Genomic DNA, 14,734 nt, shown 5'->3' with positions numbered 1-14,734 from the left:
TACCCGAACCAGAAATCTTTCTGTCTATGGTAATTTTAGTGGTGTTCGGTCATGACTGAAACACATACGTATAATATTTGTGCTTTTTATTACAACCTGTAAATCAATAATGGGGAAAAAAAAGCGAAAGCTGGAATCTGGTTGTTATGGGCATCATACCTGCAGTTCCTTGAGCCACAGAAGTTATAGAAGAGAGGAGAAGTATCTTTCCTTTATGCTCTTCCTTTTAGATCTACTCCTGCCTTTGGCTAAAAGAGAAAAACTGCATCAAAAAGTGAACCAGAAACTGCATAAAAAAACTGCACGTGGGATTGTAGCCTAAGGCCAGGTTCACACATGCAGATTTGGTGCAGTTTTTTTTTTTTTTTTTTAGCCAGATACAGGAGTGGACATAAACAAAAGAAGACGCATCAGTCTTTACTTTATACCTTTCCTTCCTTTTGGATCCCCTTCCGGTTTTGGCTCAAAAATCTGATCCAAAAATTGCATCAAAACTGTGTGTGTTATCCTGGCCTAAAACCGTTTTTATGCAGGAAAACAAAAGTATATTAAAGACTATTTTTAATAACTTGTCATTATACAACTTTAATCATTTGTGTTTGTTGTACGCCCATCTTGCCAGTCTTTATAAGGCTTCGTTCACATCTGCATCAGGGCTCCGTTCCATCAGAGCTTTCCGCCGGAACGGAGCCCTGACTGACACAAACCGAAACCATAGGTTTCCGTTTCCATCAGCATTGATTTCAATGGTGACGGATCCGATGCCAATGGTTTCAGTTTGTCTCCGTTGTGCAAGGATTCCGTCGTTTTGATGGGACGGTATTCATCCCGTCAAAGTGACAGATCCCTTGCACAATGGAGACAAACTGAAACCATTGGCATCGGATCCGTCACCATTGAAATCAATGGTGATGGAAACGGAAACCTATGGCCTGACGCAGATGTGAAGCCTTAACCTCAAACACAAGCCAGAGTTGTTTGACCAAACGTTTGATACACATTCACTGTTTCTTGCGCCTATGTTGGATTCTCCACACATGACACAAGTGTGCTTCCTCTGTATGTTTCTTATCTGTAGTCTCAGCACACACGGCATTTGATGATTATGTTTTGGTTTTTTAAGTCATAAAAAAAATTGGAACCTAAACTTAGGAAAAGTTAAAAAATAAAAATTTCTACACCAAATCTACACTTTGTGAAGAGGCCTTAGAAGTCAGTCAGTAATTTCTGATTCTACCGCAGCGTTCTCCCGGTGATGAACCATGATTTGCCGGGACACACTGACTGGCTGCGTGCATGTGACTCGCTAGCAGGCAGCGAATATTATAATATTCAGATATATTAAAGTCAAAAATATCTATTGGAACCAAACTGACAGTAGCAAATAAAAAATAGTTTTGTAAACATCTGATCTATTATCAATGTATGGCATTGTACTACCAGTTTTATAGCGTAGGTGTTCTCTTTTGTACACAGGCCAATTTTCGGGCAAACGCTCGTTCATCGGCTGATCGTATCGTTTATATGCAGCAATAAATATTATCGTTGTCGGCAGCAAATCTCCCTGTGTAAACGGAGATGTGCTGCCGACATGATGGAAATGTTTGGGGACAAACTATGGTAATGAGCGCTCGTCCCCATACATATCCAATCATTGCTCCTTGTGAAAGGAGCAAATGAGCGCAGATCAATGAGCGGTCTCGTTGATCGGCGCTTGTTTTCACGGCCCATGTTGGCCCATCTTCTCGGCCAATTTTTACTCTAATAATTAAAACTTGATCATGATATACACGAAATATAACAATCATTATTCTATACTCTTTCAACAGAAGAATATTTTGCATACAAAGCTAAGAAGAATGAACAGTGGAAGAGCAAAGTATTGCTGGAAATGCAAAGAGATGTTTTTAATTCTGTAGGTAGAACTCCGATTCTGTCTGGAAATGGATAAAAATAAAGTTGATATTATACAAGAGAGAAAAGAAAAAACAAAGAAATGTGACGATGCAGTCCGCAACAGGAATCAAACTTTCGAGGATGGTAAGAAATCATACAGTGGACAGAAACGATGTCAATGTATGGACTGTGGGAAAAGCTTCACAAGAAATTCTTCCCTTCTCGTACATCAGAGAATACACACAGGGGAGAAGCTCTTCATGTGTTCGGAATGTGGTAAGAGGTTTGGCCTCAAGTCTTCTATGGTCAGACACATGGGGACACACACTCCAAAGGCGCTAAAAATCTGCCCCGACTGTGGTAAGTGTTTCAGCCGCTATTCTAGCCTTTTCCAGCACCAGAAAGTTCATAGAAAGGAGAGACTCTATAGATGTCCGTACTGTGAGAATAACTTTACGCGATCATCACATTTAGTAGTTCATCAAAGAATTCACAAACAAAGACCACTGCCTGAAAGATCAGACTGTGGGGAAAACCGCAATAACCTGGACAAACCAGGCACCCAGCAGAACCTTGTATGCCTGGAGTGTGGGAAATATTTTAAAGATCATAGATCTCTGATGAGACATCAAAGAATACACAAAGGTAAGGAAGAATAATACATAACGGCCAATTAGGAACTCCGCATTTTAGATGGCGCTGTAAAGCATCCTGGGAGGCACCAGTAGGAGCGCATTACGCATCTCTTGAGTCATTCGCTTACACAGATAAAATTATTGCACTCTTTTGCAGAAATATAAAGGTTAGATCTTTGTATTTGGTTTTACAAAAATAGTCCGAGTCCAAACGTAGCAGAATTGCTAATTGTTTTACCTGCGGATTTGAGTACCGGGCAAGTTAAAGAGGCTCTGTCATCACATTAAAAGGCCCTATCACCTACATAAGGAGATCGGCGCTATAATGTAGGTGACAGTAATGCTTTTTATTTAATAAAACGATCTGTTTTCACCACTTTATTAGCGTTTTTAGATTTATGCTAATGAGTTGCTTAATGCCCAAGTGGGCGTATTTTTACTTTAGACCAAGTGGGCGTTGTACAGAGGAGTGTATGACGCTGACCAATCAGTGACCAATCAGCATCATGCACTCCTCTCCATTAATTTACTCAGTGCATAGGGATCCTTTTAGATCCTTATGTGCTGTCTTATACTAACACATTAACAATACTGAAGTGTTTAGACAGTGAATAGACATTCCACGGGATGTCTATTCACAATCTCTGCACTTCGTTACTGTTTCTGTGGTAGTTACAGCAGAGCAAAGCGTAATCCCGCAAGATTACGCAGTAAATGACAGGTTACAGCGAGATTACGCTTTGCTCTGCTGTAACTACCATAGAAACAGTAACGAAGTGCAGAGATTGTGAATAGACATCCTGTGGAATGTCTATTCACTGTCTAAACACTTCAGTATTGTTAATGTGTTAGTATAAGACAGCACATAAGGATCTAGCAGGATCCCTGTGCGCTGAGTAAATGAATGGAGAGGAGTGCATGAGGCTGATTGGTCAGCGTCATACACTCCTCTGTACAACGCCCACTTGGTCTAAAGTAAAAATACGCCCACTTGGGCATTAAGCAACTCATTAGCATAAATCTAAAATCGCTAATAAAGTGGTGAAAACAGATCGTTTTTTTTAAATAAAAAGCATTACTGTCACCTACATTCTAGCGCCCATCTCCTTATGTAGGAGAGTAAGTTCCCTTTTAAAAATGCTACACTGAAAAATACACTTTAAAACCCTGTTTTAGATTATATGGTTTGTAATACTCTGCTGAAATTGCACTTCTAGCGTAGCTACTTCTACTGCAGCCTGTAAAAAAAAAACAAAGACCATGTTCTCGGGAATCACTCTGGATCTATACATATATATTGCTTGTCTGCATTGTAATGCCACTAAAAGCATCTACAACAAAGTTTTAAAATGTTACATAATCATTCTGTTGCATAGATTGAGTACAACTTTTTGTTGCCTTGTGTTTTATGTTTTCTTTTTACTTAATTGCTTTTTTTTTTTTGCACTAGAATCTACTACTGTCCCCACTAACAGAAATGATGGCTTTGCACATGGCTTTCCCTTTAATGTAAGTGAAGACTGTAATGTACCACAATCCTTGCAAACCATAAACCGTTTAGACCAAATAAAAGATGAGTCATTTTATACCGAGAAGAAAGCTCATCAGAGGGAAAAACGTGTTCTGTGTATTGACTGTGGAAAAAGCTTCACACGTAAATCATCTCTTATTGTACATCAGAGAACACACACAGGAGAGAAGCTCTTCATGTGCTCGGAATGTGGCAGGAGGTTTGGACTGAAGTCGTCATTGGTCAGACACATGAGAACGCACTCTCCTAAAATCCGCAATATCTGTACAGATTGTGGCAAGTGTTTTAGTCGCTACTCCAGCCTTTTCCAGCACCAGAAAGTCCACAAGAGAGATAAACCCTATAAATGTCCTCAGTGTGAGAAGAGCTTCTCTCGAGCATCACAACTGGCAGTTCATGAGAAAAAACACAAAGCAGAAATATTTTATAAAAAATCCGAATCTGATGAACACTCCGACTTCCTGGACAAGGAGAATGACCATCTTATCGATAAAAATGCAGGAAAATCCCATATATGTCTCGAATGTGGAAAGCGCTTCAGATGCCAAAATACACTTATAAAACACAAGAGGATACATAAAGGTTAGGTATTTTATGGTGTATATTTTGGTAAATTGTGATCTATAATCATTTGTAGTGAATTTAAAGTGACACAATTTTTTCCCATCCCCTAAGATTTAACGTTCATGGTCTACCATACAGCAGAGAAATCTGGCACTCTATCTTCCCCATCAATGTGATTGGCTGTATGGATATATACACAAGAAATGCTCTCTCTACTTCATAACACTGGATCAAGCAGAGGAACTAATGTATTTTATTGTACCTGGATATGCTACAGGAGAAAAGACAACCCTAAAGAGAGTAAAGACTTACTCCTACATAATACACAACTACTCCATTTACTCAAAATTTTGGCTACAAGCCAGGAAAAGTTGTCTTCAATTTGCTAAGCATTGTCCGGCTGCCATTTTGGGAGTGATTGTACAATGCAGTTGGCAGAAGCTATAGGACACACCAAAAGGCTAAGGGTATGTTCACACGCATACAAATATATTTTTTTAAATACGGAGCTGTTTTCAAGGGAAAACAGCTCCTTATTTTCAGGCGTTTTTTAACCCCTTAACGACCACCCCGCGTAGATTAACGGGCTGCAGAGCTGGTACTTGTGCCTGCAGCCCATTAATCTACGTGTGCTACTAACAGAGCACACAGGCGGTCCCCACAGCCCGATATCTCCCAGTACAGGCTCCTACTAGCAGCCTTTGTACTGGGGAAAACATCGGGTCGGATCACAGCGGTGATCCGAGCCGATTAACCCCCTAAATGCGACAGTCAATAGCGACCGCCGCATTTAAGTTGTTATAGCAACATCGCCACCCTGCTAAGCGATTGCGGGGGCTGATTGTTGCGGGGGGCAATTGCTATGGCAACCGGAAGTCTAACAAAGGCTTCCGGTCTGCCATCTATGGAAGGTGATTAGTTCCTGACAGAGGCAGGATCTAAAATGCCTCCTGTCAGTGTGAAACTGACAGGTATAATACCCTGCAATACATAAGTATTGCAGGGTATTACAACAACGATCCAACAACTAGATCCTCAAGTCCCTAGTGGGACTAAAAAAAAAAAGTTACAAAAAAATGTACAAAAGTAAAATGTCAAAATAATACAATTTAAAAATCTCCCTTTTTCCCTTATAAAGTCCTTTTTATTATTAGAAAAAATAAACTATGCATAATTGGTATCGCCGTGTCTAACGACCTAAACTATACAAATATAATGTCATTTATCCCGCACGGTGACCGCCATAAAAGAAATAATTAAAAAACTATACCGGAATCGCTATTTTTAGTCACTTCAGCTCCCAAATAATTGCAGAAATAGGGATCAAAAAGTCACATGTACCCAAAAATTGGACCAATAAAAACAACAGTTTGTTCCGCAAAAAAGAAGCCCTCACACAGCTTTCCTGATAGAAAAATAAAAAAGTTGTGGCTCTTAGAATACGGCGACACAAAAATGAAATTTTTTTAAAACCGTGATTTTATTGTGCAAACACCGTAAAACATAAAAAATATGGTATCGCCGTAATCGCATGGACCCACAGAATAAATTAAATATGTCATTTATAATGCACGGTGAACGCCATAAAAAAAAAAGAATAAAAAACAATAGAAGTTTTGACGGCCTAATTACACTAAATTCAGCAAAAAACCTGTAGGATCAAAACGCTCACTATACCCCTAGACAAATTATTTTTGTCAGTGGGGGTGTTTTGGTTCCTCTGGGGCTTTGCAAATGCGACATGACACCTGAAAACCAATTGAGTAAACTTGAGCTCCAAAAGCCAAATACCGCTCCTTCCCTTCTGAGCCCTGTCGTGTGTCCAGACAGCCGTTTATTACAACATATGGGGTGTAACGGCTGCATCGCCGTTCCCCGCCTCTTCCACGGCCTCTGCTCTGGTTCCTGCACCCTCCATTTCCACGTGCTCGTCCTGAGCTCCACTTACCTGATCCGGAGGCTCTGGGCGTCGTCGGGTAACTGCATCTCTCACCTCCCTCCACGGCCGTCATCCATGATGTGTGTCTGCAACCACAAGAGGGCACGCGCTGGCTCTTTCCTTCTTAAAGGGCCAGAGCGTGCCAAATTTCCAAGAATTCCTATTTAAGGATCCTCCTCCCTCTGAATCCTTTCTTGTTCAACCAAGTTCCCCCGTGAGTTTCCCTGTACCCTGGTTCCCTGTTTTCTTGTTTTCTGCCTCTGTCTCGATTTCCCACTTTTGACCTCTGCCTGAATTTTGACTATCCTTGCCTGCCGCCTGCCTTGACCTATTGCTATCGATACCCGTAAAGACGTCTGTTGCTTGTCCTGACTTCTGGCCTATACATCCGACTGCCTCTAAACCTGCTGTGCCAAGCGTTGCCATGGGTTACTAGCACCACCTCCCGGGTGACACAGAGGATCCACAAATGAACCAGGAGAGAACCGTGATAGTTTGAACAAGCCATGGATCCCCTTGACACAGCCCTGCCTGATGCGGCTGATATGACTCAGGAACTTTCTAGACAAAGAGTCCGCCAAGATCAGCTTTTTCAGCTTTTGCAAAATGTGTCCACTCGTTTGAACGAACTTGCGCCACCGCCACCACTACCGCAAGCTCCTGTCTACAGTCCTGGACTACATTTACCTACGCCTGCCTGCTATGAGGGTAACCCCCAAGACCTGCAGGGGATTCGTTAATCCATGTACCATCCATTTTGAGGTCATGGCGCATCATTTTTCCTCAGACCGGGCTAAAGTGGCCTACATCCTGTCCCTGCTTTCTGGCGAAGCGCTGGCATGGGCATCGCCCTTGTGGGAGAGAAATGACCCCATAATGTATAATATTCAGAACTTTCTCTCCACATTTAAAAGGGTGTTTGAAGAGCCAGGTCGGGAATCTTCAGCAGCTTCCTCTCTTCTCAAGCTCCAGCAAGGAACCTCCACTGTAGGTCAATACGCCATTCAATTCCGCACCTTGGCTACAGAACTCCAGTGGAATAACGAGGCTATTAGTATCTACCTTCTGGGAGGGTCTACCGGGCCGAATCAAGGATGAACTTGCTGGCCGAGACCTTCCACCATCCTTGGATGACTTGATCACTCTTGCCAATCGGATTGACATTAGTTTCAGTGAGAGACAACAAGAATCTGCTCGGGGCAATCGGACATCACGGTTGGCACCAACCTTCCAAAGGCCTCTTCTTGCCTCATCTTCCTCTCGGTCGGAAGAACCCATGCAGGTGGAGAGAACAAGACTCACACCTGAGGAGCGCCACAATAGACGCAAGTTGAACTTATGTTTATACTGTGGTGGAAAAATGCACTTACTCAAGAACTGTACAGTAAGGCCGGAAAAGTCCAACGCCTAGGGCAAGTAGGAGAGGCTACCCTAGGTGGTGTATCACCCTCTCAAAAGATGACCATACCAGCAAAACTGTCCTTTGCAGTAACCACTTTCTGCTTCCAAGCCTTTCTAGATTCCAGATCCGCTGGGAATTTCCTGTGCCCAGTCCCTGGTTAATCGCTACCAAATCCCAGTTCAAGAACTAACCCAACCTTTGTCCATTGCTTCTGTTGATGGGAGGCTTCTACAGGACACTATCCATCTTGTTACCGAGCCCATTTTCATGTTAACAGGGACGCTGCACTGGGAACGTATCTCCTATGTTTTAAAAAACTCTCTGAACCCTTTGTTACTGGGTCTAGCATAGTTGCAGAAGCACTCTCCTGTTATTGACTGGACTGGAGGTCAAATTACCCGCTGGAGTGACTTCTGTCACCAACATTGTCTACAATCAATTCTCCCACCCATGCCTACAGAACCTAACTCAGCAGGACTTCCTACTCCATATAAAAGCTTCTCTGATGTTTTCTGCAAACAAGCTGAATCACTGCCACCTCACAGGCCATACAACTGTGCCATAGACCTGGTCCCCAACGCCACGCCTCCCTGAGGTAGAGTCTACCCTTTGTCTTTGCCCGAGACGGAGGCCATGTCTCGGTATATCCAAGAGAATCTGGAGAGAGGATTCATCCGTAAGTCCTCCTCTCCTGCTGGCGCAGGGTTTTTCTTTGTGGGGAAAAAAGATGCCTCCCTGCGTCCTTGTATTGATTACCGTGGGTTGAATAATATTACGTTAAAGAACAAGTACCTGTTACCGTTGATCTCTGAACTCTTTGACCGCCTATAGGGGGTGAGAATTTTCACCAAACTAGACCTTCGTGGAGCTTATAATCTCATCCGTATCCGCGAGGGAGACGAATGAAAAACCGCATTCAACACTCATGATGGGCATTTTGAATACCTCGTCATTCCCTTTGGACTTTGTAATGCTCCTGCGGTTTTTCAGGCCTTTGTTAATGACATTTTTCGAGATCTATTGTACAGCTGTGTGGTCGTATACCTAGGTGACATTTTAATATTTTCTCCTAATATTCAGACTCATCGTGTGCATGTGTGTCAAGTGTTACAATGTCTGCGACAGAACTCTCTGTTTGCTAAACTGAAGAAATGCCTCTTCGAGAAAACCAGCCTGCCTTTCCTGGGGTATGTCATTTTCGACCAGGGACTTCAAATGGTATCAGCCAAGTTATCCTCATTTTTCAACTGGCCTCGTCCGCAAGGACTCAAAGCTGTCCAACGCCTGCTGGGATTCGCAAATTATTACCGCCAGTTTATTCCTCACTTCTCCTCTGACTGCTCCTATTTCTGCACTGACCAAAAAGGGGGTTAATGCAAAAGACTGGACCACGGAGGCCGAAGCCGCATTCCAAGCTCTTAAAATTGCCTTCTCTTCTGCTTCAGTCCTACGTAGACCGGATTCCACCAAACCCTTTGTTCTGGAGGTCGATGCTTCATCTGTGGGAGTCGGAGCTATTATTTCACAAAAGACTTGTAGAGGGAGACTTGTGGCCTGTGGCATGTTCTCCAAATCTTTTACACCTGCTGAAATAAATTATGGTATTGGAGATAAATAACTTTTGGCTATTAAATTGGCCCTGGAGGAGTGGAGACATTTGCTAGAGGGTGCGCGGCATCCTATTATCTACACAGATCATAAAAACCTCCTTTATCTGCAATCTGCTCAACGCCTGAATCCTCTCCTAGCTCGATGGGCATTATTCTTCTCCAGATTTGATTTCCATCTTCACAACAGACCCGCTGGAAAGAATACCAAAGCTGACGCCTTATCTCGCTCTTTTGACCCCACAGATAAAGAGCCCAGTCCTCCGTTTATTATAGATCCAAAACGTTTTATGATCGCTGCCCCAACTGAAGTGGTACACAGTCCCCGAGGAAAGACCTAAGTACCCCATAAACAAAGGGATTGTGTTCTTCGCTGGGGTCATGCCTCTGCACCCTGGCATCAAAACGACTCTCAATTTGATTGGCCGTCAGTACTGGTGGCCTTACATGTCCCAAGATACTAAAGACTTTGTTTCAGCCTGCTCTCAGAATAAAGTCTCCCATTTAAGGTCTGCCGGTCTTTTACATCCTCTACCCGTGCCTGACTCTCCCAGGTCGCACATTGCCATGGACTTCATTACCGATCTGCCAAGTTCTGCGGGGTGTACCGTGATCTGGGTAATCGTGGATTGCTTTTCCAAAATGGCGCATTTTGTACCCTTTCCAGGCCTTCCATCATCTTCCTGACTGGCTACACTGTTTATCAAGCACATCTTTTGCCTTCATGGTCTTCCTAAACATAGTGTTTCTGACAGAGGAGTACAGTTCACATCCAAGTTCCGGAGAGCCTTCTGCAAACTGCTGGAGGTCAAACTTGACTTCTCTTCCGCTTACCATAATCAATCCAATGGTCAAGTAGAGCGGATTAATCAAATACTTGAAAGTTTCCTCAGAAATTTTGTGTCTCCTACTTCCATGGGCCGAATTTGTCTACAACAACCATACGGGGGAATCTACCCTCTCTTCTCCTTTCTTCTTGGTGTATGGCCAGCACCCAGGAATTCCTCTACCAGTTTCTGTACCTTCTGAGGTTCCAGCTGCTAACATGGTCCACCGTGACTTTGTACGTATATGGCAGGAGGCCAAGGTCTCCATCCACAAAGCCGTAGCCAGGTTCAAAAGTAACGCGGATAAAAAAAAAGCAGGATCCTGCCGCAGCTCTTTCCTGGGGATGAAGTCTGGCTGTCCACTCGGTACATACGACTGAAGACCCCTTGTTACAAGCTGGCTCCTCGTTTTCTGGGTCCTTATGAGATAACAGAACAAGTCAATCCAGTAACTTTCAGACTTTGCCTTCCCCAGTCTCTGAAAATCTCTAATTCCTTCCACATTTCTCTACTAAAGCCTACTACAGTGAAGGAAATAAGTATTTGATCCCTTGCTGATTTTGTAAGTTTGCCCACTGTCAAAGACATGAACAGTCTAGAATTTTTAGGCTAGGTTAATTTTACCAGTGAGAGATAGATTATATTTTTAAAAAAAAACAGAAAATCACATTGTCAAAATTATATATATTTATTTGCATTTTGCACAGAGAAATAAGTATTTGATCCCCTACCAACCATTAAGAGTTCAGCCTCCTCCAGACCAGTTACACGCTCCAAATCAACTTGGTGCCTGCATTAAAGACAGCTGTCTTAAATGGTCACCTATATAAAAGACTCCTGTCCACAGACTCAATTAATCAGTCTGACTCTAACCTCTACAACATGGGCAAGACCAAAGAGCTTTCTAAGGATGTCCGGGACAAGATCATAGACCTGCACTAGGCTGGAATGGGCTACAAAACCATAAGTAAGACGCTGGGTGAGAAGCAGACAACTGTTGGTGCAATAGTAAGAAAATGGAAGACATACAAAATGACGGTCAATGGACATCGATCTGGGGCTCGATGCAAAATCTCACCTCATGAGGTATCTTTGATCCTGAGGAAGGTGAGAGCTCAGCCGAAAACTACACGGGGGGAACTTGTTAATGATCTCAAGGCAGCTGGGACCACACATCACCAAGAAAACCATTGGTAACACATTACGCCGTAATGGATTAAAATCCTGCAGTGCCCGCAAGGTCCCCCTGCTAAAAAAGGCACATGTACAGGCCCGTCTGAAGTTTGCAAATTAACATCTGGATGCATCTGAGAGTGATTGGGAGAAGGTGCTGTGGTCAGATGAGACTAAAATTGAGCTCTTTGGCATTAACTCAACTCGCCGTGTTTGGAGGAAGAGAAATGCTGCCTATGACCCAAAGAACACCGTCCCCACTGTCAAGCATGGAGGTGGAAACATTATGTTTTGGGGGTGTTTCTCTGCTAAAGGCACAGGACTACTTCACCGCATCAATGGGAGAATGGATGGAGTCATGTACCGTCAAATCCTGAGTGACAACCTCCTTCCCTCCACCAGGACATTTAAAAATGGCTCGTGGCTGGGCCTTCCAGCACGACAATGACCCGAAAAATACAGCCAAGGCAACAAAGGAGTGGCTCAAAAAGAAGCACATTAAGGTCATGGAGTGGCCTAGCCAGTCTCCAGACCTTAATCCCATCGAAAACTTATGGAGGGAGCTGAAGATCCGAGTTGCCAAGCGACAGCCTCGAAATCTTAATGATTTACAGATGATCTGCAAAGAGGAGTGGGCCAAAATTCCATCTAACATGTGTGCAAACCTCATCATCAACTACAAAAAAACGTCTGACTGCTGTGCTTGCCAACAAGGGTTTTGCCACCAAGTATTAAGTCTTGTTTGCCAAAGGGATCAAATACTTATTTCTCTGTGCACAATGCAAATAAATATATATGATTTTGACAATGTGATTTTCTGTTTTTTTTTTTTTTAAATATAATCTATCTCTCACTGGTAAAATTAACCTATCCTAAAAATTCTAGACTGTTCATGTCTTTGACAGTGGGCAAACTTTCAAAATCAGCAAGGGATCAAATACTTATTTCCTTCACTGTATAATCAACAGATTTTCCATAAAAATTCCTGCCCATCCTGCTCCTGCGGCTGATGCCGAGTTTGAGATCAAAGAGATCCTAGATGTCAAAAGAACACGAGGGAGATTATGGTACCTGGTGGACTGGAAAGATTATGGTCCTGAGGAGAGATCATGGGAGCCCGTGGAGAATGTCAATGCCCCAGATCTCATCAAGGACTTTGAATGCAGGTTACCTAGCAAGCCAAAAAAGAGGGGGCGTAAAGGGGGGGTACTGTAACGACTGCCGTGCTGTTCCCCGCCTCTTCCACGGCCTCTGCTCTGGTTCCTGCACCCTCCATTTCCTCATGCTCGTTCCGAGCTCCACTTACCCGATCTGGACGCTCTGCAGGCTCTGGGCGTCGTCAGGTAACTGCATCTCTCACCTCCCTCCACGGCCATCATCCACGATGTGCGGCTGCAGCCACTAGAGGGCGTGCGCGCTGACTCTTTTCATAAAGGGCCAGCGCGTGCCAAAATTCCAAGACTTCCTGTTTAAGGATCCTCCTCCCTCTGAATCCTTGCTTGTTCAACCAAGTTCCCCGTGAGTTTCCCTATTCCCTGTTTTCGTGCCTTCTGCCTTTGTCTGGATTTACAGTTTTTGACCTCTGCCTGAACTTTGACTATCCTTGCCTGCCGCCTGCCTTGACCTATTGCTATCGATACCCATAACAACGTCTGCTGCCTGTCCTGACTTCTGGCCTATACACCCGACTGCCTCTAAACCTGCTGTGCCAAGCGTTGCCCTGGGTTACTACCACCATCTCCTGGACGACATAGAGGATCCACAAACGAACCAGGTGAGAACCGTGATATGGGGTATTGCCATAATCAGGAGAAATTGCTTTTTGGGGTGCTTTTTCTTCTTTATTCCTTGTAAAAATGGATCATTTCTAAGTTTTATTGGAAAAAAATTAGCTTTTAATTTTTACGGACTAATTCCACTAAATTCAGCAAAAAACCTGTGGGGTTAAGATGCTTACTATACCCCTTGATGAATTCCTTGAGGGGTGTAGTTTGCCAAATGGTGTCTTTTTGGGGGTGTTTCCACTGTTTTGGCACTACATGGCCTCTTCAAACCTGGCATGGTGCCTAAAATATATTCTAATAAAAAGGAGGCCCCAAAATCCTCTAGGTGCACCTTTGCTTCTGAGGTCTGTGCTTCAGTCCATTACCACACTAGGGCCACATATGGGATATTTCTAAAAACTGCAGAATCTGGACAATAAATATTGAGTTGCTTTCTCTAGTAAAACCTTTTGTGTTACAGAAAAAAATGGATTAAAATGGATTTTCCGACAAAAAAAAGAAATTTGTAAATTTCCCCTCTACTTTGCTTTAATTCCTGTGAAACACCTAAAGGGTTAAGAACCTTTCTAAATGCTGTATTGAATACTTTGAGGGGTGCAGTTTTTAAAATTGGGTGACTTATGGGGGTTTCTTATATATAAGGCTCTCAGAGCCACTTCAGAACTGAACTACTACCTATAAAAATAGGTTTTGGAAATTTTCTTGAAAATGTGTGAAATTTCTGCTAAAGTTCTAAGCCTTGTAACGTCCTAGAAAAAAATAAGGGATGTTCAAAAAACGATGCCAACATAAAGTAGACATATGGGAAATGTTAATTAGTAACTATTTTGTGTGGTATTGCTATCTGTTTTACAAGCAGATACATTTAAATTTAGAAATTTGCAAATTTTTTCAATTTTTCTCTAAAGTTTGGTGTTTTTCCACAAACAAATACTGAACCTATTGATCAAATTTTTCCACTAACATAAAGTACAGTATGTCACGAGAAAACAATCTCAGAATCGCTGGGATAGGTAAAAGCATTCCCAAGTTATTACCACATAAAGTGACACGTCAGGTTTGAAAAAATTGGCTGCGTCCACAAGGCCAAAACAGGCTCAGTCCTGAACGAGTTAATCAAACTTGCGTGATGTGCACTTCTTTTTCGCTGGTGACTTTTTACTTGCCGTTTTTTGAAAATGAGGTGTAAAAATACGCCCCGTCGGAACAGAACGCTGTATTTCCCATTGAAATCAATGGGCAGATGTTTGTAGGAGTTCTGCTTCCGATTTTTCAGCAGTTTTTTGGGACGTTTACAGCCCGAAAAATGGCTGAAAATACTACGTGTGCACATATCCTAACAGTATGTTCACACAGCTTATTTTCGGTCGTTTTTT

General features: G+C 42.9%; 1 protein-coding gene across 1 annotated transcript in view; it reads left to right on the top strand.

Moving 5' to 3' along the window:
• LOC142749513 (uncharacterized) overlaps positions 1-14,734 on the top strand; it is a 38,012-nt gene that overhangs the window by 1,412 nt on the left and 21,866 nt on the right. Inside the window, exons 2-3 of the mRNA XM_075857627.1 lie at positions 1,830-2,541; positions 3,982-4,644. Of these exons, the coding sequence (XP_075713742.1) occupies positions 1,944-2,541; positions 3,982-4,644 (1,261 nt within the window). The 5' untranslated portion in view covers positions 1,830-1,943. The remainder of the gene's footprint in view (positions 1-1,829; positions 2,542-3,981; positions 4,645-14,734) is intronic.

This window comes from Rhinoderma darwinii, chromosome 3 (genome assembly GCF_050947455.1).
Source record: "Rhinoderma darwinii isolate aRhiDar2 chromosome 3, aRhiDar2.hap1, whole genome shotgun sequence".
Lineage (NCBI taxonomy): Eukaryota > Metazoa > Chordata > Amphibia > Anura > Rhinodermatidae > Rhinoderma > Rhinoderma darwinii.
Note: the sequence above shows the minus strand (reverse complement) of the source record. Positions and strands in the feature narration are given on the sequence as shown.